The sequence below is a fragment of the Tiliqua scincoides genome, chromosome 4, assembly GCF_035046505.1.
Source record: "Tiliqua scincoides isolate rTilSci1 chromosome 4, rTilSci1.hap2, whole genome shotgun sequence".
Classification (NCBI taxonomy): Eukaryota; Metazoa; Chordata; class Lepidosauria; order Squamata; family Scincidae; genus Tiliqua; species Tiliqua scincoides.
In genome coordinates this window covers 58,641,122-58,666,185 of record NC_089824.1, presented here as the reverse complement: position 1 = coordinate 58,666,185, position 25,064 = coordinate 58,641,122, and the positions used below count along the sequence as shown (strand labels likewise).

The 25,064-nt window shown below is 41.2% G+C and overlaps 1 protein-coding gene across 1 annotated transcript in view; it reads left to right on the top strand.

The window, feature by feature from the left end:
* Nucleotides 1-25,064, top strand: part of LAMA1 (laminin subunit alpha 1) — a 118,721-nt gene that overhangs the window by 91,950 nt on the left and 1,707 nt on the right. The window contains exons 45-61 of the mRNA XM_066625109.1: nucleotides 995-1,138; nucleotides 3,283-3,416; nucleotides 3,739-3,889; nucleotides 5,390-5,514; nucleotides 8,114-8,264; nucleotides 10,687-10,831; nucleotides 12,217-12,358; nucleotides 13,685-13,799; nucleotides 14,000-14,170; nucleotides 15,021-15,172; nucleotides 15,703-15,888; nucleotides 16,287-16,449; nucleotides 18,387-18,499; nucleotides 20,168-20,357; nucleotides 21,243-21,401; nucleotides 21,574-21,727; nucleotides 23,746-23,879. Coding sequence (XP_066481206.1) covers nucleotides 995-1,138; nucleotides 3,283-3,416; nucleotides 3,739-3,889; nucleotides 5,390-5,514; nucleotides 8,114-8,264; nucleotides 10,687-10,831; nucleotides 12,217-12,358; nucleotides 13,685-13,799; nucleotides 14,000-14,170; nucleotides 15,021-15,172; nucleotides 15,703-15,888; nucleotides 16,287-16,449; nucleotides 18,387-18,499; nucleotides 20,168-20,357; nucleotides 21,243-21,401; nucleotides 21,574-21,727; nucleotides 23,746-23,879 — 2,529 coding nt within the window. The remainder of the gene's footprint in view (nucleotides 1-994; nucleotides 1,139-3,282; nucleotides 3,417-3,738; nucleotides 3,890-5,389; nucleotides 5,515-8,113; nucleotides 8,265-10,686; nucleotides 10,832-12,216; nucleotides 12,359-13,684; nucleotides 13,800-13,999; nucleotides 14,171-15,020; nucleotides 15,173-15,702; nucleotides 15,889-16,286; nucleotides 16,450-18,386; nucleotides 18,500-20,167; nucleotides 20,358-21,242; nucleotides 21,402-21,573; nucleotides 21,728-23,745; nucleotides 23,880-25,064) is intronic.

The window sequence follows — 25,064 nt, the reverse complement described above, 5'->3', positions numbered from 1 at the left end:
TACTGCCATCTGCCTTGGTGGCAGCACACAAATCCCACAAAGAGCTGCTCCTTCCATTCAGCATGCTTGTATTCAAAAAAAGAGGCAAAGGAACTGGAGCAGAAGTGGGTCAGGAGGAGAGGCAGATGGTGGTTTAGAGAATCCCATGCTTGGAAGTTCTAGGCCACTGCTTTCTTCTTCCTCTCAATTGCTACTTTCTTGTCTCCTCCAGCCTCTCCTCCCCCAAATACAAACGTGTGGCAGAAGGAAAGGAAACAAGTTACTCATTTTGTGTTGCTGCTGTAAGCGTGTAGGTGGCAGCAACCAATGAGGCTGTGGCTGTCAGTTGAGTGGATGGTGGCACTGGGTGTGGGGTGATGGTGGCAGGGGATGTGGACAGTTTCCTCTGCCTCCACCTCCACTGCCCGATTATTCCCTGTTTGAGTTGACGTTAGGTTGCCTCAAGGCCAAGCAGCATCTGGATGGAACAGGGCACAGTCCAGTGAGTTCCTCTTGCGCTCTGAACCATTGGTTTGTACCACTGGTTTCTTTCTTTCAACATCACCGTTGTCCCTTCATATTGACTCCTTATAGTTTCTAAGGAGATTTGTTCTGCAACTGGCAGGGTTGCTGATTGGCAAACAGATGTCAATATGTAGAGTGTTTTTGATGGTGTGAATGTAATTTTTGTTATGTACTTTGTGCCCCCACTTCTCTGTGTTTGGTGGGAAAATGTCCTTTATGTGAAATTACATTTGCCAGCCACATCAGGCTCTCAAACCAATTTAGCTCAGCTCTAATAAGTTGTGGTCACATATTAGCTCACATGGCCACGGAGCAGAGAGCTTTAGTGAGTACCTTAAACTGAAAGTGTCCCAGGTGTCCATATGATGCCTGCAACAAAATCTGTTTTTCCCCTCTATTGCATATATAAAGGCTTTGCTTTGCTTTACTAGTACATGGCTAGTAGTACCTAGACATTCACAACATGTAATTTTATCTTTTCTTTTTTCAGATTAAAGTTGCAATGTCTGCAGAAAGAGATTGTGTTCGTGCTTATCGGCCTCAGATATTATCTACTAACTACAATACAGTAACATTAAATGTTAAAACAACAGAACCTGATAATCTCCTTTTCTACTTGGGAAGCAGTGGTAAAGTAAGCAGAAGGACTTGGAACACTTTCTATCCAACTGTAGCCATCATTTGCTTGTCAATGAACTCTTTTTACCAAATATCTGATGTTCTAGACATATATTGGAAATCATGTTGCCCCCCACCCCAGCCATTTCTGCCCAATGTTGCATATACACAACAGGGACCATATGTGTACACCTGTGGGCCAGGCAAAAAATGAGTTAATGTCTTTTTAACCACTGTTGTGTTTATATTCAGTATGGTTAATAGTTGGAAAGTTGTAGGTTTTGCAAGCTTATTAATACAAACTTGAGAGTAAAGTGGTGACAGCAATAAGCGTGAATTAATTAATGTGAAGTACGGCTGTCTGATTTTGCATGTTTGTGGCTTTTAAATAGTTGAAATAGAAACGACAGGAAGAAAAAATTCTCAAATCTGTGTCATAGGATGTATGAAATTGTTTTGGAATAGCTTTGCTGGTGTGAATAACATGAGATGAACAGAAACTTATAGGTAGTCCTGGGCAATCTTGTATACCAGCAGGTCATGGGTCCATGGATTGCATGCTCCCGAAACCAACGGATAAATGCTAGAAATTGGGAAGGGACCATAGTAAAGGGATTGAGCATGCACTTTGCATGCAGTAGGTCCCAGGTTCAATCCCTAGCATCTTCTGGTAAGGCTGAGAAAAGCCTCTGCCTGAAACCTTGTAGAGCCACTGCCAGTCAGTGTTCAAAATAGTGAACTAGATGGACCAATGATCTGATTTGTTATAAGGCAGCTTCTCAGTATAATGTAGGATTTCTCTAAGGACAGACTGAGGGTTCACTGGACTTTTGCTGTATAGGTGAAGCATGATGATGCAAGTGGAAAGGGAATGAGAACAGAGCAACTATGATGATTCTAGAGACAGGAAAGAGTGTTATTAGACCAGTGAATTGATGCAGGTTCTTGTCTGTGCTTGTGTCTAGGCACACATCTCTTATCATAAGGGCCGCTCAGTTCATTTCAATTTGGGGAGCAGGTAATGTGTGCAAAGGAACATGTATGCAGATCTGTTTTATTCAATGCATGTGTGAGCTGTGGTGTAATGGTGTGTGTGGTGAGCAATCTGCATATGTTCAGGACATAGACACAGGAAGATTGGTGCCTACCGCTGGGCTGGAAAAAAGGGCTGGGCATACAGTAGTCTTTTGGTTGAAGTGTAGAAAGTTCTATATCGGAGCCTGCATTTTGTTTGCTTTTTTCACACAGGTAGCAGACACACAGCCCAATCCTATGCATGTCTACTCAGAAGTAAGTCCCATTAGAGTCAATGGGGCTTACTCCCAGGAACGTGTGAATAGGATTGGGCTGTGAGATGTTCTTCCTGATATTCACATTGCTTTTATTAGTAGGAAAATCTAATTTGGATTGCTTCTTACAATAGTTCGCATTTATCTGAGAGTAATGTATTCTTTAACTACATAGCTTTTACTTTCTGGGCACGCCAGCTGTATCTTCAATTAAATAATCCTTTGGATAATTAAGCTTGAATAATTTTGTATTGTCTGCACATCTTGCAAATGCACTGTTTATTTCCCTTGAATGCTTCTTTTACAAATTGAAAGTTTAATGTTCCCACCAGTTCTTTAAAGGATTTTTGTATTTTTGCTAGATGTACTTAAGATTGCATAGATGCTTGTTAATTCTTTAACTACTTCTCAAATAGCCTCCTGATCTGTGGTGTTACAGGTTCATATTGCCTATTGCTTCCTATGGTCATCAGATCTAGTTTCCAATTTATACAGGTGATCTGGGAGCCACTGAAAAAAGAATAATTGAGGTGTTGTTCCATTCAATAACATTTGTGTAAAGCTGCTTCTTGTATTCTTTGAGCAGTTTCAGCTATGTCAGGTCAGTGAAGTTCTTTTTCAGGAAGGCCATGCTGTTAGGTTTCTGATTAGCGATGAGAGGCCAACTGTGTTATGTTTTTGATCAGCAGTGGAAGATTGCTCATGGAACAACACCTCCGTGATTCCATTTTAAGCTTTTATGATGCTATTATTTTTACATGTGAACTGTGTCTCAATTGGATTTGATCAGCACTCTTAATTGAATGTTATCTTTTAATACATTCACTTAACCATGTTGAACGCTGTTGATATTCTGCAACCTTCGTTGCAGACTGACTTCATGGCAGTGGAGATGCGACGTGGTAAGGTGTCCTTCTTGTGGGATATGGGCTCTGGATCAGCAAGACTGGAATATCCTGACTTTTCCATAAACAACAACAAATGGCACATAATCCATGCTACAAGGTAAAATGCAATCAGTGTGACACGTGTAATTTATTAATCTGAGGGGAATGTCAGATTTGCACCATCACTAGTAAATCTGTAACGATTAGTACCCAAATGAGAGAGCCGTTCATTGCAAAAATGCAGCTTTGAAGTAAGGGAACAAAAATTCCCTTATCTTGAGGAGGCCTCTTGAGTGTCCCCCAACCGCAGGGTGCACCGCAAACCCCATTGGCACAACTACATCACCGCTTTAAAGTTGGATAGGATTGGGCCCTCAGTTATGAGTATATATAACTGTATATTTACATAACTGTAAATCTTCATTGTTTTTGTTAATTAGGTTTGGAAAAACTGGTACCTTGAGCGTAGAGGAGACAAACGCATCTCAGAAGCCCGTTATGAAAACTGCCACTTCTCCTGGGACAGCAACTGTACTGGATGTAAATCAGTCAACTCGAATGTTCATTGGAGGACTTGGAGGGCAAATCAAGGTGAAAAAAATTAATAGACATGCTGCGCTATTTAATTATAATTCATTTGACTGGTTTCAGAATAACTTTTCATTCAAGGTTCAGTGAAGGATGTACAAGAATTGCCTTGCATTCAGAGATGAAAGGAAAACTATTGAGCCTTTTCACACATTGTTTTCAGGATTATGCGTAAGATGTGTACATACACACTAACATGACAGTCCTATGTATGTGTACTCAGTAGGCCAAACTGGGACTTAACCCTAGGTAACCATGTATAGGCTTGCAACCTTTAAATATGTAAAAAGTTTACAACTAATATTTATTTGAAAACTCATACATTTTTTACCTTGTACATTGTTTTAGCCCTGAATGAAAGTAGCTTCAAGTGTTTTACTTGGGAACAAGATATATGTTTAAGGTTGCAATCCTATTCACAGTTGCCTAGAAGTAACTCCCATAAAATTCAGTGGGATGGGCAGCCCTGTCCTAAGCTGCCTGGCGTGCAGGGCTGCCGTGGCACTGAAAATGGTTGCCACGGCATCCTGAATGCAATTGGGCATCCACTGGTGGCTCCTCAGGGGAAGGGGATGTTCATCCCCTTTCCCCAGGTTAGGCAAATAGTCCCACAATGGGGCCACTTGATTCTGCGGCAGTCCTTGGGCTGCCATAAAATCAAGAGCCTCCGTATTGGGCTGCACAGCCCGACATAGAGCTCAGGATCTGGTGCAGCTGAGCTCTTCCAGTCCTGCTCCACCACCTTCCCTGGAACGCCACCTCTCCACCCTCTCCTTGCCCTCCCCCCCTGCCCTGGAACACCTTCTCCCCCAATGCCCCCAGCTAACTCTCCAATGCCCGGCGGTTTGAGCAACCGCTGAGTGGTGGCGCACCAGCCTTCCACTGGTGCTAGCCTAGCACCAGGTGGCGCTGGGCTGGCTCTGGCATTTTGCTAGCACTTAGCCCTGTAAACATGCCTTATGTCACATTTGCAACAGTGTGCACCGGCAGTAAGCCAGTGCACACTGTTTATGATTGGGCCCTTAGTTTTGATTAGACATGTATAGAACTGTACTGTAAATAACTTTCAGTGTATGTGCATGGCTGCAGTTTCCTTCTGAGTATACACTTGGTGAGAAATCAGTTTTTATCTTTGAGCAATATAAAAAACGACATTACAGTCATCGTATTTTAATAAATATTTATAAAATATAATTATTGTGTTGTGTTTTCATAAGGTAATAAAAATAATTGAATGTTTGTCAGGATTATTCACAGTTTGCCTTTTATTTCCTCTTTCTCCAAGTGTTAGTTATCCACTTAATTTAGATATTAGTTATGTATCTTTTTCCTTATTGTAAACCATGCAAACAGCTCATGTAACTAGAATAATAATATCCATTATCTTTTGTGATTTATCCCTAGCCACAAGTTTTGATTTGCTAGATATGGATATTTATCAGGATGAATTTCAAATTATCTGATAATTATTCTGCTCACCAAAATACATTTGTTCTGTAACAGAAGTCACCTGCCATTAAGGTAACACATTTTAAGGGCTGCATGGGAGAGGCATCCCTGAATGGCAAACCTGTTGGGCTTTGGAATTACATGGAAAGAGAAGGCAAATGCAATGGATGCTTTGGAAGGTGAGAGTTGAAAACAGTTGTTGAAATCTATAACCAAAATTGGGAATTGTGCATAAGTGTGTACACAGTGTACACAGTGTACACAGTGATGGCAAATTAGTGGATCATCCTCTGTGTTGTGGCATTTTGGTGCTACTTGAGGAGCAGCCTGAGATGCTGCGTTGGTGTGGCAGAAAAGCCATAGCAAGAATTAGACAACAGACACAGGTTTCAGAGAGGTTGAAAGTGCTGGAAGCAGGAGCAAGAATGAAATCAAGGGAGAAGTCAAGTGCTCTCTCCCAGCTCCTGACCCAGCTTTTTATTAAGTCTCAAAACACATGATATAAGGTTATGTAGTTGGGAAATTTCCACAAGGATGCTACCTTGCTTCATACTTGCTAGTTCTAGCTTTACCGCAAACACATTCCTAGATAAGATTCTCCTTCATAGCATTCTGTTGCTCACAGGCACAGAGTTCAATGACCCAACATATTTTCAAGGGCAGTTGAGTGTGCCCAAACTGCGCAGTTGTGCCTGACTTGTCCTTGATGCCAAATATGCTAAGACATCTTACCTCAGTGCCTGGGCATATAATACTACACTCTGTGTGTAAAGTGCTTTTGTTTGTGTATCACGGGCTCAGTCATTATGTAAAGGACAATATTTATGACTGTGAAAAGTGTTCTGTTTCTTGATCATCCTACCATGACAGTAAAGACTTGGGGGCTTTCATGTAATGTAATTATCTGCTGTTGTACAATATGTGCTGGTTTAACATGAGTTGGTATCCAAACTTTTATAAAATTTATAGAAATCCACATGTAAAGTAAAAATTGTGCTTCTGTTTAGCAAAATGACCATCGTTGGACATCACAGCTAAACCTGTGATTAAGGACAGGCTGTGGGTTCCAGGCTTTTCCCTTCCCCTTGCTATATAAATACTGATTTTCACATTGGCTTCTTGGTTGTAATAACCATAGTTTGCTGTGACAACTGAATCATACAAACTATGGTTACTGTTCATCATAGTTGAATCCAAACCCAAACTGTGGGTTTGGATTTTTGTTTGGCGGACAGAACATGGTTATCAATAATCATAGCCTGTCGCATTTTGATATCACAACAAACTGATTATCACAAGCCATAAAATGGAGTAGGGGACATGTTAGCCTTCAACATGCTCTCAACTTCTAAACCAGGCAGTAATTCTTCCACTTCTGTAGTTTTAGGATACTTGGTTTGTTTATTGTTTCATGGTTTCTTCCTGGTAAATGTGTGATCTGCAATAGATTTAAATAATGTGCTCTTTCAGTTTTTCTGTAACACAATGGGTCCTTTGTATCTACATGTCCCTATCCATGGTTTCAATCAACTGGCGATCAAAAATATTTAAAAATTCCAAAAAGTTTTTGAAAATTCTGACATAGTGCCCCCATTTCATTCCTTCTTTCCTTCCTTGCCCGCCAGCTCTGCCCTTCGAAGTACACTGACTGTGACTGCAGGCTCTGGCTTACCTCTGTCATGTTGTCCAGCATCACTTAACCAGTTGGCAGTTTCTTCATAAACACCATGCCGAGGTGGAGCAGGGGAAGCCCGCCATGCTTCCTTCTCTGCCTCTTATAGCACTTCACTCAGCTGCTCCCTCCAACCTGGAGATGCTTTAGCAGCTATCAACATGCAAGCAGCAATTGGCCCATCCCTCAGGCAGGCTGCTTCATGTGGCTCACTTCCAAATCTGGCCTCAGTCACAGGAGTGGAAGATTTAAACCAACCTGAATCAGCATCCTATTTCCATTGGCTTTTACTTCTGCTCCTTCCTCCTTTCTTTGCATTCCTGGAGAACTTTGGGATTGATCCTCACTGTCCACAGGCTTGAAAAGAGCCCTGTACCCAGAAACACCCCCAGCATCCAGGCTTTCTAGCAGGAAAGGAAATGTCTGTCATCCAGACATTAGAAACACATCTTTCTGTTGTCTTGCTCTCCCTCTTATCTAACTTCAGCTTTGGTACTGTTGCTGAAGGGCAAACTTGATATTGTTGGGTTTTCTGACCAGGGACACAGCTCCCGTGATGTGCTGGAGACCTCCCCCTGGTCAATTGTAAGGGGCCTTATGGGAGATCGCTGACAATATATTCCAAAATGTCTGGAATATGTAGCAATGTATATTCCAGACATATATAGCAATATATTCCAAACGTATCTTGTATAAGAAATAATTTTTGATTTAGATGATATCTATTATTTAAGTATCATTTATAACCAGTAGAGGGGGATGCAGGATTATTTTAGAACTGTCTTTAAATGGCAGAGGGAAGCACACAATTACAGCTTCATCTCCTCAAGCTACTTACTCTGGAATATTCTCATTTAAATCAGTGAAAGCACAGTGGAATTGTGTACTTCCTTGGTGTCCTGCTAATTATGACATTGACTGATTCTGTTCTTGCATGTCTCATTCAACAGCCTACCATCTGATTTCTGGAGAATTATAGTTGCCCAAACCCTGTTAGCACATAAGCCAGGAGCACATAAGCTTGTAGACAGAAGTTTTGGGGTTGGAAAGAGAGCAGCTCTGTGCAAGAGTATGCAACATTTCAAATCTCTTGTTTGTTTTCCTAGCCCGCAAGATGAAGACACTTCTTTTCATTTTGATGGCAGTGGATATTCAGTGGTGGAAAAATCTCTTCGCTCCACTGTGACTCAGATAATTTTATTTTTCAGCACCTTTTCACCTAATGGCCTCTTAGTATACCTGGCTTCTAATGGCACAGTAAGAAAACTGGTCCAGTTTAAAGTTTATATAATCAGTTCCATTATAGCATTGTGAATTATTATTTTTTTAAAAAAATGATTTAAAGCGATATGCTCTATCAATTTCCCTGATGCACACACAAAAAATTATGTATGTTTTAATGCTCTACCTCTTTGGAGAAATTGACTAAAAATTGGTTAAAATAATTTCATGGAATAGTTTCTTTTCTAGTGGCTGATATTTCCTTTGCAACATTTTTAGACTATGAGCCTTTTTGGGAAATGAAACCTATTTATTTTCCTATGTAAACTACTTTGTGAATTTTTCTGTGGAAAAGTGGTATATAAATCTTCTTAATACTGCTACTACAGCTAGCACAGGTGTGAGTCACTTAGCAACATTCTGCCTAAAGTCTGATGGCATAAACAACACTATAGATCAGGGCTGCCCAAACCCCGGCCCGGGGGCCACTTGCGGCCCTCGAGGCCTCTCCGGAGCCTCTGGCCCTCCGGAGATTTGTTGAAGCCTGCACTGGCCCAGTGCAACTTCTCTCAGCGTGTGGGCGACTGTTTGACCTCTCGTGTGAGCTGTGGGATGAGAGCTCCCTCCACTGCTTGCTCTTTCACGTCTGTGATGCAGCAGCGGCAGCAAAGGAAAGGCCAGCCTTGCTTCGTGCAAGGCCTTTTATAGGCATTGAGCTATTGCAAGACCTTCATTCATCCATATAAGTTCATCTTTCATATATTCATTTATGTAAACTTATGTAAATTTATTCAAATTTTCAATGTAAATTAATTCTTTTTTTTCCCCCGGCCCCCGACACAGTGTCAGAGAGCTGATGTGGCCCTCCTGCCAAAAACTTTGGACACCCCTGCTATAGATGCTAGTCAATTTTCACTTAGTTCATTCAATTGCAGGCTATAGGCATGCTATACCACATTCAGCCACTAGATGGGTCTGGATGATCACTTAATGACAGAATCACTTTGCAATGGGAATCTAAGAATTTATTTATTTATATTTATTTAAAAGATTTTTATCCTGTCTTTCCTTTGCTGGAGCAGATGCCCAAGGCAGCTTACAATTTATAGGGAAAAACCCCAATTTTTGAAATAAATAAATCTAATTGGAGTAGGGCAGAGCTATTAACATTCAAAATGCTGCTATAGAGTTACAGGAGGCAAACAACCCATCAGCCAGATGAAACAAAACAGTTTTAAGCCCTTGCCAAAACGCCATGAAGGAGGGGGTAGATTTTAATTCCACTGGTAGGGAGTTCCATAATTGTAGTGCTACTACCGAGGAGGCTCGCCCCCATGCTGCTATCACCCTAACTTGGGAGAAAGGTGGTACTTGCAGGAAAGCCCCCCTCAGATAACCTAAGAGAGCAGGCTGGAAAATATGGAAGAAGGCGGTCCCTCAGATAACCTGGAACTTATCAGAACTTATCCCTGTTATTTAGTGTCTGGCACCTCTATTTATAATAATAAAACATTATATTATCACTTGTATTTTCATGCTGCTATATATTTTGGCAGGTGGATGTAGCTCCTGCACTTCAGTTTGGATTGAGGAGGGAGTTTACAATACCCTATCTTCCCTACTGACTCCCTCAACCTGCTCTTCTCTGGAAGGCAGGTCACCAATTGGGGTGTCTCATCCATTGAGTATTGTCTAAATAGCTGTTCACAGCCCACATATGAAGAAGAGACCTCCTCCTTCTTTCATGAGAATCCTGAGCTTTGCAAAAGGGGTGCCAACACCACTGTCATTTGTCACTTGCTCTCATGTCTGACCTGACCTTACATCACAGAGTTCAAGACAGGCTCAGAGTCACTCTCTCATTTCTTGAACTGGGTTGCATTTGGCTGGGTAAGAAATCTTGGAAGGTTGCATTATGCACCTTACAGGCCCAGTTTCCAGTTCTGGACAGTTGGTTGCTAGTCAAGTACAATTTCTTAATTTTCCAACTCCCACTTTTCCTTTTACTAGTTTATGTTACGTCCTTCAGAACTTTTGTGACTTAATGGCTAGGACACTACATCTCAGGAAGCACTTCCCCCCTCCCCAATTAATGATGTCTCTGCAGCACTTGCCAGGCGACCTTAAGCAAGTCTAGCTTTATATTCTTATTTACACTATGGAGATTATAAAGCTTACAGGTCTGTTTTAAAACAAGGTGATATATGTCGAATCACTTTCAACACTGAAGCATTGTTTGAATGCTAGCCACAGACAGGAAATTCCCAGTTCTGACTTTTTTCTTGAAAAGGAAAAACAAAACAATAATGAGTACTCTTAATTTGAGAGAGAATCATTGCATAAAACCATTTTAAATATACTTGTTTATGTATATCAGAGAAATTCATTGAAGTGCCTAAAACACTGTTATCCTGTAGCTCATCTTTTATTTTCTAACATTAGTTTTCTTTTTCTGCAGAGGGATTTCTTGTCTCTAGAGCTTGTTGATGGCAAAGTTAAACTAATGGTTGATCTGGGTTCAGGTCCTCTTATCCTTCAAACAGAAAGCCGTTACAATAATGGAACATGGTATAAAATTTCGTTTAGTCGAAACAAAAAGGAAGGTAAAATATACTAATACAAATGGAGTAAAATCATAGATGTTTTGGTTTTTGTTGTAAGCTCAGATGTTGGCACGATCCAGTTGAAGTTAAACATTTTTAGGTCACATTGATTTTAATAAATGAATAGGATTCAAGATGTTTTAACTTAGACTGTGTTTTAACTGCAGGGAGACAGAGGATGTGGGTGGGGCCCTGAATATTCATGATAAATGCATAGCTGAATCCATGCAGACCAACAAAACACCTTTCTGTAAAATAGGAACTATCAAAAACCTGTTACAGAAAGTTAGCAAGCCTCTTAAAGTCAACTGGAAAATCATTTGAACTTTCCCAAATTATCAAACTAAGTTGATGCTAAAGCAGCTAGCTATGCAGTTAAACTTGAAGGTTTGTTTACTTTCAGCTGGATTCCTCCCAAGTCACAATTGGATTCCACATGTGGATTCCACATCTTTTGCATTAAATTTAATTATACTAAATGCTTTTAAATCTAAACATTTGAAGTTTAATAATTATGTACTGGATCGGGCTGTGAATATTGGGTTTTGTGACTCTTTCAGGCAGCATGCTCTAGTGATTTCTAACAGAAGTGGCTGGTCATCTGCCTAACATAACTGAGGCAAGAATCATTGCAGATTGAGATGAGCTGCTTCGGATTCAAAATAGTATTCAAACTAGGGAGATTGTATTAGGCATCCTATTCGAATGGGATTGCTAAAACCATGATTGACAATGAAGGCTGGCTTGGTAAAACATGAAAATATAGAAGTGCTTTGTAGCTTTTGTATCTCTAGGTGTATGTGCTTATAAAACTACTATTTGTGGAACTGTGAAGGTTAGACACCTTTTTATTTCAGAGAACAAAACATAAAATTGAAATTGTCATCTATTGAAGAAAGAAATTCTCCAAAATAGCATGTAGGCAATTTGTTTTGTATTTCTTCTGTACAAAAAAGGAGCTTCATGGGAGAATTGGGTTTTCTTAATAGAATAGCTAGAATTTAGTCTTTGCTTTAGAAAAAGCAATTTGCTTTTTAATAAAAACAATGCCTTGTATCTTCTTCAATTCCATTTGGAGAAACTCCCATTTGTATGGGGGGGGGGAGAATTGTTTTTGCTGATGTCCTCTTCTCTCTGCAGCAACCAAATTTCTGCTCCTGAGGATCCTCCAAACTTCAGGAATAAATTTGGGAGGGGGCACTTAGGGAGCTGCAGAAAGAAAGAGAGATCTGTGAAAATTGCCCCTACCCTTTGCACAAACAAAGTGAGACCTTTTGTTACAACCCAATGTCTTGTTGATATTTTGCTGTAATATTTGAGGAATAATAAATGTGACATGACAGGTTTTCAGAGATTTGCTGATTTCTGAATTCATTCCCTTTCAGGGATTTTGGTAGTCATGGATGCTTATAACCTCAATTCTAAAGAAACCAAGCAAGGAGAATCTCCTGGTGCAGCCTCTGACCTGAATCGTTCTGATAAGGATCCTGTTTATGTTGGCGGGTTACCACGGTCAAGGGCAGTGAGGTAGGTTTAATATTTTGGGGGAAAAAATAAAAATCTTTCCTGTTGTAACTGCTTGAAGTGTGAACTTCCAAAACATAGCTATCAAATGCTAACTCAAAGCTAAATAATACCTAGTTTGGTACTAGGTTATTTGCATCCTGGATAATTGTTCCCTGATCAAATGCATCCTAGTAATTGGCATCCCTGGGCATTCACATCTGGGATTTTTTATTGTTTGTTTGCATCCTGATTATTTGCATCCCATTATAACTGAGCAACAAACCCCATGTTAAATATCCTAAGCCTCTTATCCCAGCCCTTGCATCACCTTTGTGGTTTGAATGAATAAGTGTGTGTGTGGACACAAATGTCTGGGACACAAAGAGAATGGGTGCAAATGTCCAATATTGGGATGCCTTTGACTGAGACACAGGTGTCCAGGGTGCAATGAGTCTGTACTCAGGTGTTAGCTTAGGAAGTGGAAAAGAGTGTACTGAGAGAAGCAAAAAGGAAGAAAAGGTTGTTTGGTGTGTCATGTGCAATTTGTGGACAGAACCCAAAACTTCAGGGCACATGCACATACTGCACACTCGTGCCTTCTGATTGTCATGGTTGCTATAGCATGCTGTAGTACGTAGTGTCCTTTCGACATTCTGTATTTATTTATATGCGAAGCATTTAATGTTTCTAAGGGTCCAATCCCATGCAGTGCGTGCGACATGAGGCATGTTGATTCTGCGCCGGTTAAATAGCTGCCACAGAATCAAGTAGCCCCATTGTTATCTGGTGTGCTCCCTGGGGCATTTGGTGGGCCGCTGTGAGATACAGGAAGCTGGACTAGATGGGCCTATGGCCTGATCCAGTGGGGCTGTTCTTATGTTCTTATGTTCTTATTGTTGTGCTCTTTTCCTTACCTGGGGGAAGGGAACGAATATCCCTTTCTGCAAAGGAACCGACCGGTTGCTGCCTGGTGCGGTCAGGATGCTGCGGTAGTCAATTTTGGTGCCACGATAGCCCCTCGCACCTGGGAGCTCAGGATTGAGCACTTAAGTCCAGAATACAAATTTATTTTTTTTTTAAATGGTACACCTGCGGGCAGGGACTACATCTAAGAATACGTGATACATTAGGGAGGAAAGGGAAAGGAACATGAAAGGTGGAGAGAACCTGTTGGGATATGCCAGGATGAACAGATGTGTTTTAAGCAAGTGAGATTTAATATGTGTTCTGCGGCCACTATAAAGAAAAGAACATTTCCATGAGATTTCAGTGAGGCAACGATTATTTTTTGAATCAACTTAAGTGACTGTTTCTCACAGTTATCCCAGCTCCCTGTTTGCCTTTTAGGAAAGGACTAAGTAGCAGAATGTACGTGGGATGTATTAAGAACTTGGAAATATCTCGTTCCACCTTTGACTTGCTCCAAAACTCATACGGTGTAAGGAAAGGATGCATCCTGGAGGTAGGACATACTGATAGTTTTACTGAGTAGATGGAAATTCATTGTTGCTTCTTGCTCAGATATGAATTAACAGTGTATTAGGATGCTATAAAGGCTGGTCTGTTGATAAAGTATTTGATTATCAACTCCTACATCGTTCTGTCTCTCATTATATTGGCCTAAGGCTAAGCTGTGGTTATTTATCTCCTTTTGTAAAATAGCCCATACGCAGAGCTAGTATCTTAAGTAATGGTTACATTGAATTGCTACCGAAGCCCCTTTCACCGGAATCTGAACTTATGGCCACTTTTGCTACCAAGAACACCAGCGGCATTATTCTTATGGGACTTAGCAAAGGTACAGAGAAACGGAGACGAAGGCAAGCTCAACTGGTAAGCATTTATCCCCTGGCTTTTTGACTTTTCTCCAGATGTTTTGATCTTTCTCTTTAGATTAAAACCATAAAATAAATGATCAAAGATGTGCACGTCAGCTGTTTAGGAATTGAGATATAGCAAGTCCCACTAGTTTTGGTACAGTGTGTCAGGGTATTAGCTGTTTAATTTGCTTAGCTGAATAGAAATTAAATCAGTGCCACAAACGTTCCCAAACTGTTCACCTCTCACTAGGAATGATTGTTGGCTTATAGGTTGGGAAAAATGTTTTCTCTTCTCCTCTAGGTAAGATTAGCTAATGAACTGACATTTTGTTTGCCTTCTCTTGTAATCATGTTTGAATCAGTTGGGTGTTTTTTTTCATGTACTTTGTACATGGAAGTGCACAAGGAGTGCAGTTATGCATGCATATTGAGCATGTGCTTAGTTTTGTGGTTCAACTTGTTCTTCTGACAGAGTTTTATATGCGTTTGGCTCACTTACTCTGGATGGCAAGAGCTAATCTGTTAAAAGTTCAGGCTCCTTCAATCAAATAGTTGGACTAGTTCACCATTTAAGGGTGCAATCCTAACCCCTTATGTCGGTGCTTTCTAGCACCAACATAAGGGCAATGCAGCTCTGAGGTAAGGGAACAAACATTCCCTTTCTTTGAGGAGGCCTCCGTGAATGACACCCAGCTGCAGGATGCAGCACGCGTTCCATTGGCACCGCTATGCCAGCGCTGGAAAGCACTGACATCAGGGTTTAGGATTGCACCCTAAGTTATTTCCGGTCTACAATTCTCTGATTTAAATGAAGTGTAGTGGAAGAGAGTAAAAACTTACCTGGCCTCATTCTACATTCTCAGCCTTTCTTCTCCATCATGCTGGTTAACGGTCATCTAGCAGTGCATGTGAATGCTGGGGACAGAGCAAGTACAAAGAAAGTCACGGTCCAGGCTACTAATGAAACTTACAGTGATGGGCAAGAACATTCTGTCATCCTGATTCGGAATAAGAGGTACAAGCTGAAGCACTTGCTTAATTACAACCGGTTGTTTTCAGTTTATCATGTTCCCTTAAGAACAGATTTAGCTGAGTTCATTTCAGTAGAATAATCACAGTTGTGTTCTTCTGTTATTAATGGAGGAGTTCTGATTTATATGGTAATTGCATAAAGCATGCAGCCATTGATTAAGTTGTACATGAATGCTCCGTTGAAATCACTAAGACAGTTTGCCCACCAGAGGGAATCATACCAAATCTTGATTGAAAAAGAAACACATAATAAGCTATTTTTATTTATTAGACTGAAAAACATACAGATCCAGTGCATTAAGCAACACATACAACAGGATTAATAACCAAACATAATTATAAAGATATTTGACAAATCCAGAGTTAGGAGCAGGGCAGTCAAACAGCCCTTGAAAATTTAAGTCATTTAAGGTAGAATATGAAAATTTTCATTTCCCAACCATTGTTCTCATTAAAACTGAAATAGTTTGTTGTTGAATCATTTCAATTTGTATTTTATTTTATTTTTTTCAGGATAGTGACGGTTCAAGTGGATGAAAGTAGTCCTGCAGAAATTAGACTTGGCCAACTGGCGGAAACAAGTCCAATGAACATATCTAACTTCTTTGTTGGTGGGATTCCTGCTGGAGAAGGCACTTTAGGGCTCAAGATGAGTGGATCTTTCCATGGCTGTATTACCAACTTGATATTTAACAGGGAGTAAGTTAAAGTCATATTTCATGAATTCAAATATCTAACCATACAAACATGCAGTAGGAAGTCCATCTTGTGAATTTGCTTCCAATGATGCTTTTAAACCAATGGCCAAAGGTATCACATGTGTTTATAGAGGATGTAACTCTGTATTTGCTGTAGTGTGTGTCTTGCTGACATTGCACAACCCCATTCATCAACATTGAAAACTGCAATCTCAAGCATGTTTACTAGCATGTTACATGTTTACTTGAAGCCCCAATATGCCCAGTGGGACTTGCTCCCAAGTGAGTGTGCATAGGATTGTAATCTTAGGCTTTGATAGTATGCAGAGTGAACCTATTAACAGTAGTCCTGCTTCTTCTGTTTCAATAAAATGAAATGCATCTCTGTTTAAAACACAGACTGCTGGATTTTGCCACTGCAGTGAGGTATGAAGGTATCGATATGGGCACCTGCTTCCTTTCAGAGAAACCTAAATCTGTCATCCAGCCAGATGATGAGGAGCTTCTCTCTGAAATGCAGATGCTGCCAATCTCTTTCAGGCCTTTTATAGAAGTGAAAAAAGTAAGTAGTCCAATAATGAAACTATGGTAAAATGAGGAAGTGGGGAAGTGGGAAGCACATGAAAGCACTTGCTGATGAAGTGTGGAGAGAGGTGAAACTCAAATTTAGTCAGAGCAGGGGTTGTATTGGAGACCAACCAGGTTGGATCCCAGCTGAGGGTCCACTGACTGACCTGGTACTGCTTCAATAGGTTTAAGATTGTAGGAAGGTATGGATCATGTGTTCATGTGCTATACATGCTATAACTGTCATTGTTCAGCAACCATTTTCCTGTAAGTGGCCCCAGGACATGGTCTGTGGAGAAGGTAGGAGATGGAATGGTATGACTGTCACTCCGTCCCATGCACAAATTTATGAAATCCCTGGCCAACGCTTTCATTTTTTTTCTTTTACAGCTCCACTGTAAAGTTAACACCACTTAGGACCCAGTCCTATCCAACTTTCCAGCAATGATGCAGCCACAATACCATCCCAATGTAAGGGAACAAAAGTTCCCTTGAGGAGGCCTTCATGACTGCCCCCCCACCACAGAATTCAGCACACATCCCTTTGGCATGGCTATGTCAGAGCTGGAAATTTGAATAGGATTGGGCCCTTAGGATGTGTGCTGCATTCTGTGGTGGGATAGTAGTCACAAAGGCCTTCTCAAGGTAAGGGAATATTTGTTCACTTTGCAGCTTTGTTCACAATGCATTGCAGCTGCATTGGCACTGGAAAGTTGTATAGGATTTGACCCTTGGAGCCCTGTTCTTTCCATTGCCAAGCTATAGCATGCAGCCATGCCAAAAAAGGCATGTGCAGCAAACTTTGGTGGGGAAACAGTAAAATGGGAAGTGTAACACATTTTTACTTACCATCTGTATAAGCCTCAGGCTGCCTGTGGGTCTCTTCAGACATAAACCCTCATTTTGGTGGCATATGTCTATCTAAGCAGGAAGAAGGGGCAGAAAGGTTTTAAAAAGAGGGGATGAGATCCTGTGTGTGCAAATGCCACTGAATTCACCCCTTCCTTCCCCCTTTCCTGCTCCCACTTCCTCCCCCAACATGCCCCATCCTTTCCCCTCTCCCATTCAACATGGGTGCCAGTTTATGTGCACCAAAGCAGGTCGCTGGCTGGTATGGTGTCACCAATTTGCACCAGTGGCTCAAAAATGGCTGTCAGTGGTGCAGTGCAGTCTGTGCATGGTTGTCAGCTGATTTTTGTCAGCAGATGTTAGGGTTGGGCTGTTAAGAGTAGCCTTAATGCTTTTGGGCTGCAAACCTAAGCCCATTTATTAGTGAGAAGTACTCCTGAATACATGCATAAGATTGCACTCACTAGTAAAACTGGAGAATTCACAAGCATATCTTGAACCCTATTTGCCTGAGCAGTTTGCAATTGCTAGTTCTGAATGCATTTTGTCCCTCTGAGTTTAATCTACCGTGAAATCCTTTTGCATACTGGCAAATAGCTCTTGATATTTCCAGAAATGAGATATTTTGGGTCTGCATTCAGTTTTTTAATGGCATAGATGTGACACAAAAAGAAGAGAATCAATTTTCTGCTCCACTAACTAGTTATGTACTTTGTTCTAATAAAGAACTATGTTTATTGGGTAACAGAAGTTACTTATCAGTTGAGACAATATAGCTAGAAATTCAGTTCCATTGTTGGCAGTGCAAGTATAACAGGAAATGTAATACATCTCCAGTACCTAATTATGCAGATAAAACCATTTGGAAAGGAGGCATACTATACTTCTTAATAACTAGTTTATGTCATGTCTGTCTGGATTCTGAAGACTGAATTTTGTTTTGTGTATTTTTTGTGTATACTTTTGTGTTTTGCGTACTTGGTTTTATATCATGAGTCATTAGCATCGTGTGAAAACCAAGCAACATAATATTTTGCTATACCTGCTGGAGTTTATCACTTAACCACATTGTTTCATTAACAGAAACAATGTGCAGAGCATGAAATACCAACGTATGTTTCTGCTGCTCATCAATTTGGTCTTGCCAGAAGCAGTCACTTGGTGCTACTTTTCAACCAGTCCACAGTGAGAAAGAAGTAGGTATACCTTTGTATTCTTATCATTATCATCTATATAACACTTTTGAACATCCAGAATGCTCTACAACATTATTTGCTTTCATAGCAGGTGATACAGGACATTATCCCAGTTTTACAGATGGGCTAACTGAGGCCAAAAGATAATGACATATGGTGCCATCCAACAAAAGTTTAGTACTTTTAAATTAAGCACATGCTTATGTCTCTTTAGGGTTAAGTTGAAACAATGAGGTCATTTTAGGAGAGTGGTGCTTGGATTAAAAACACCTGTGTGTTTTAACGTTTCTTGACACTCCTCTGGAATGTGTTACTCTACACTGGGGGAGATAGTTCCTGAGCAAGCTCTCTAAAGTAGTATGTTCAGGGGATCTTAGAGTGCCCAAGGAGACAGACTCGGGAAGCTCCCCAACAGTCACAGGTAAACCAACTTGTCTTGTGTTGGGTACTCCATAATCCCTCCTCTCAGCCTGCATGACTATGTGCTGGGCAGTGTTGGTAAGCAGCGCACAGGCTGGGCAAGGATGGCTCCCAGAGCTAGAAAACTCATTCATAAAACAGCAGCAAAAAAGCAGGCTTTTGCCTTAGTTTGCCTGAGAAATGTTCTGTTTTGCCATCAAAATACCAAAAGTTATGTCCAAAGTGCAGAAATTGGTCACTGCTATGTTCATAAAACATGTGCTGAGGGACATTTAATGCACAGCATGGGTTGGAACGGGGGGCGGGGAGGCAAGAAAGGTGAACATAACACCTCCACTTCTTCCTTTCCCCTCAACTATTTTATTCCTGGTGAAACTCCAAGACCAGAAGAAGCCCCTGCCAGGAAAATGACAGACACAGATTTGGGATTGCAAGCAGTGCAAGGGCTCCCTGCTTCATTGTAAATCTCCCTCCTCTGCTTTACTTGTATTTGGCACAAGTTGGCAGTGTAACATCTAGTTTGCTCCAAGCTCTACCTATGTATTTTTGCTTCAGTAAAAATGTTTGTTGCATAACTAGCGTGGGTTCGATGCGAGACCTTTATCTGGATCAGCATGGCCAGGGAGTGGCAGAGTTGGAAGGGAGCATACAGATGTTTGGCCATCTCCTTGGACTGCAAAAGGAGCAGGCCTGGGGGAGCACTTTGTCCCTCTGCTCCACCCTGCATGAACTATTCTCTGGACTTTGTATTTGGCACAAGTAGTTTATGATCTTTTATGAAATTATGGTTTTTTAGGCAATTGCTAGGTGTGGAAGGTTCTAGAGTCTGCCAGTTTTTAGCCTATATTTATATTTTTAAGGGCGCAATCCTAACCTACTTTCCAGCACCAACATAAGGGCAGTGCAGCTCCGAGGGAAGGGAGCAAACATTCCCTTGCTTTGAGGAGGCCTCCATGAGTGCCACCCACCTGCAGGATGCAGCACACGTCCCATTGGCACAGCTATGCCAGTGCAGGAAAGTTGGTTAGAATTTGGGCCTAAATCTCATTTTGGGTTTCTTAAACTGCCTTCCTTTGAAAAGCACCCACTTCGTAGATGTAAACAAGATTCAGATGTGGAATGATGTACCAATGATTTTATTTAATATATCTCCAATAAATAACACCCCACTTTCTTTAGAAAGCTCAGAGCAGCTTCCATGGGGTTCCCAATGGTCTCCCACTAATGAATTCTACGTTTTATTCCTAGGCTTTCTGTGCAGTTGAATCTCAGGACCTTTTCTTCTAGTGGACTGATATTCTACATGGCTCATGAGAAGCAGGCTGACTATGCAGCCCTTCAGTTGCAAGGGGGAAAGCTTTATTTCTCATTTGACCTTGGAAAAGGAAGAGCCCTGGCCTCTCACAGAGCCATCCTCAGTGATGGACAGTGGCATACAGTAAGTGCTGCAGGTGTTTCATTGCTTTTCTCTTTGGCTATAGGAAGAAGAATTATTTGTTATGTTTTCTCCTCTTTCTGAGTTAGTTCAAATTTTTTAATTGTCTGGATGTTAGACTTCCTTCTTTTATCTTCACTGTTTACACAGCTGTCCATCACTATACTGTGCATTAAGATATCCAAAGGCAAAAATTTGCTCTGAAAAGTGTAATAAATTATATAATCACTCTTACTCAGCACAGAAACTAGCAGGAAAATCTCTAGTGATCCTATAACTTCTACAGTATAGAGAATTGTATTCTTGATGTGATGTTCTAAAGGCCTGATCTTACTGGTGCCTAGCACTGCTGGAACACGTGTTTGGGCAGTACTAGGTGCTTACTGGCCATCACACAAGGTGACACGCTGGAGCGCATGGTCTGGCTGCCACCACAAGTGGCAAGTGGCCAGCTCTACATGCCAGAGGACTCTCGACACCTGCTGGCCTGGAGAGTATGCACAGGGGATAGGAGGAAGGTGGGAAGTTTGTGGAACAGGGTAGGGGGTGATTGGGACTGGGAAGGGCTCAGGTTTGGTGGCAGCAGTGCCAGCTGAATCCTAACCTTTCCCGGCCGCCTTGCATGTCTGTGCAGACTCGTGCTAGCTACAGAATTGGCTCAAGTCTGAGTTGACGAGTGACTCTGCACAAGTTTACCCTAGGGCAAGAGAACAAATATTCCCTTACTCTGAGGAGGTCTCTGGAGGCCGAAATTCCCCCTTGGGATACAACAGGTGCCATGTTGGTGCCACTGCATTGTAGAGAATTAGTTAGGATTGGACTGTTAGGATTGGTCTGTAAGTCTCAACTATCAATGAGAGATTACAAATACTGTATCTTATCTTTCAGGTGAAAGCAGAGTTTGCCAAAAAGAAAGGTGTAATCATTGTTGATGGACAAGAATCTTTGGCTGTCAATATTCCAGGAGATGGAAACACATTGGATGTGGATGGGAAGTTGTATTTAGGGGGTCTACCCTTAGATTACACAGCCAAAAATATTGGAAATGTAAGAAGGCTTTCATTTTAATATCTTTTATCTATCTACCATCTATTTTCTTTCTCTGTGCTAATTACAGTATAACATTTATCTGCAGAGGATTAAAGTTCTGAAGCAGTAAGTCAATAAGTGTGTTTGGATGTGTGATATATTTATCATGGTGGTGAAATGGTTTTTGCAGATTACTTACAGCATCCCTGCATGTATTGGAGAACTGTCCATTAATGGCAAGCAACTATCCAGAGAGAGCCCAACCTCCATCTTTGCTGTGAGTAAATGCTATGCAGCAGCCCAGGAAGGAACATTTTTTGATGGAAGTGGTTTTGCTGCTCTGGGTAAGAAGTTGTTTGTTTTATTCTCCTTTAATAAAATTGAAATAAGCATAAATAAAGCAATGTTCCAGAATTCCCCATATACAGAGTTTCCTTTGCCCAGGTATCCGCCCCCCCAAACACGTGCGACACAAAGACTTGGTTGTAAACAGAGCCATGATTTATGGAATTATAAAGCTGAGCAGCGATTGGTATAAATGCAGTGGGTCCTGACTAAACTCCACCCCCTTCAGTGCAGGCACCTAACCAGGAGGAGACAGTTGCCTGTCTGAGCCCTCCCTTGAGCAAACCACCCTGGCTCAAAACCTGACCTTGCCAAAGGCTCCTCCAGGTTCTTCACCCCAACCCCTGGAAACAGGGTTAAGGCAGCTGAATTGTTCTACCCACCCTGAGCCAGATAACCACAAAGGTGGGCATCCCAATTCCATTCTGGGCTCAATCCAGGCCAACCCTGATCTGGGTAGCCTTAGGGGACCAGCACAGGCCTTAACCCAGCCTGTTACTAACCTGAGGGTAGACACCAGCTCCCTACCTCTCCTTCTAGTCCTGCACTACCCTGCCAGACATGGTCAACCTGGCTAAAAAATGCCCAGAAAACCCCAGGTGGACAGTCAGGGGTAGGTGAAAAAAGTTTCTCCCCACAGGCAATCCTGGGGAAAGCCAAAAAATTTCTACCTGGCCCCAACAGGTGGCCAACAAGACTTCTGACCGTACTTGAAGGGTGTGTGAGCAGGTTCCACTGCTGTAAGGGCTCAAAGAGGCCTGGGTGAGCCTGTGCCCTGGCTTAAACTGTGCACCAGAGGAATGCCCCGTCACCAATGATAGCGCAGCATGTCACGCAAGAGGGGGAACCGGGCAAGTTATCTTCCCCCCTCCCCCGCATGCACGGCTGGAGGCTTTTTCTCCTTTATTTTCAGTTTTATGCTTTGACTGATAACCTGCTAGCAGTGTGTAAACAATATCACGTCTTAACTGTTCCCTAACTGAGAATCACCATCAGCTGCATCTTTAATAGCTGCATGCATTCACTTTTTTTTCCAGAAATGAGAAATTACTGCAGTTTATCAAAGGGCTCACTAGGGCTTTCAATCGTAATGTAAAGAATGAGACTGCTTCCACTTCCACAAAGCCGAGCCACACAGGCAGTCTTGAACATTGATAGATGTGCACATTTGCCTGCAATGAGCAGATATCCTTACCTTGAAAGCTGCTCCTTTTACATTTATTTCAATGTGCAAAATGTAACCCGTAATAGCTTTTTGCACATACCCACTCCTGAGAAAGATCTTTGCACTGTGAGAGCATCTCATCAGTACATGCATTTTTCTCAGTCCAATAAGCCCTACTGACATGAATCTTTACTAAGGAGAACTTCCATGTGATAAATCGGTCACGAGTGCTGTCATTTGGCAGTTAGAGTGTGTGAGATGGGCACGTTGCTGCAATACCAGTCTAACTGCTCAAAGAATGATGTTGATCTGGCATTGCAAGAATGCCAGCATTGGTCTGGTGTTGGCATGCACCAATGCTAATTGTTAGGTTTGAAAAGCTACAATGAAGAAAAGTTGAGTGTGATGGCTAATTTAAGTTTTTCTTTTTTTTTAAACATGTGGCAGGTTTTGACATCCCTAAGAAATAGCTGCTCTGGGTAGTACACAGCTCTGGTGTATACACTGTGCAAGCAGTAGAGTGTGCAAGAAGTGCCTGCCTATTGTGTGTAGGAGTTTAAAATGAACTGAAGTGAGAATGATCAATTCTTACAGTCCTTGTGCCACAAAAAAGGACCTGGCTAGATTATCTGGGCAAGGCCTACTTCCATGAATCTTCACACGTAGGGTGGAGGAAACTGCAAGTCTAAGCCTTGTTCTCACACCAGACCACTTGTAGACCATGCGTGGAAGAACCATGTGTGAACCAGCCAAAATCTCAAAATTCTAAATCCTGTCTCAAAACCTTTGGACCAATCAGCTACTGCCTCCATTGCAGATTACAAACCCCTAATGTGATTTCTTTGTTTGCAGTTAAAGAGGGCTATAAGGTTCGATCCGATGTTAATGTTACGCTTGAGTTCCGCACCACTGTTGCAAATGGAATTCTCCTTGGAATCAGTAGTGCAAAAGTAGATGCCATTGGGCTGGAGATAGTCAATGGCAAGGTGAGTCGCAAACTCATTTGACATGCAAAAGTGAAACTGTGTTTATTAATCTGTTTTGAAAAAAACTTGGCAGGTGGATGTTAATAAGCATCAAGAGGAGTACACATGTAACATGTAAAACTGGAATGAACAATGATGGCCCCATAATGTGTACTATTGAGTGCATACTTAACTAACTTAATTATGAATGCATTTTGTTCCACTAGTTAACTAATCTGAACTATCCTGGGAATAATTCCTCGGAACTTTTTCCTTTTTATTGTTTTTTTTCCTCCTTTTCCCTTGCTTCTGGCTACAGTGCTGATTTTGCAGTCTCCTGTTTCATTGTATATAGGAAAAGAATAATTTCATTTGAGGCCTTAATTAAACAAAGGGGGAATGAAAGCTTCTAAAATAAGATGAGAAAACTAGGGAAATGGTTAACAGATCCAATAAAAAAAGAGTATCATGACTGTAATCATATAAATATGATTCACAATGAACCTAAGAAATCTAAAAATTAACTAACTTATTTGAAATCTGTTGGCTCTTTTGCCAGATAATATATTGCCAATGAAGGGAAGTATAAACGATGTGAAGACAAATCCAAATAAATTTAAACATTGTTTAAAGCAAACTTTTAAGTAATATTTTAGGTTAGTAGGAATATTTTCCATTAGATAAGGCTTTTGCAGAATCACTTGAGCCCTTGTTAGTTTTACATAGCTTTGTTATATATAGGGGGGGGGGGTAAACGTGTCTATCCATGTTTTTCAATATATACGAGGATGAAAAGGTTTTGAAAAAGTTTCAGTATATTAAGAGGCAAAAGATTCATTTTTCACATAGTGGGCCACAAAAGGCAATGATTTATTTATTATGCTCTATGTAGAAATGTTACATTTCCTATCCAGTTATGTATGGGGGCTTTGGAGATTCCCTCCACTTTGGGAGTTTCTACCCCCCCCCCCACTGGTGTAGCACAATGGCTGATATGTAGGTGCACATTTGTGCTACCTGGCCTTTCTCTTGTAAATGCTGGAAATCATACTGGACCACTTTTTCTTCAATCACTTCTAAGTTCATCCCATCTTTTCATGTATAGAAATACTCAATATTCTCTGATAGGCAATTCTAATATGCAGATTTAAAAAAAAAGTTCTAGGTGTCACTTGCTATTTATCTCAGAGCATTAAGTATTTTTAG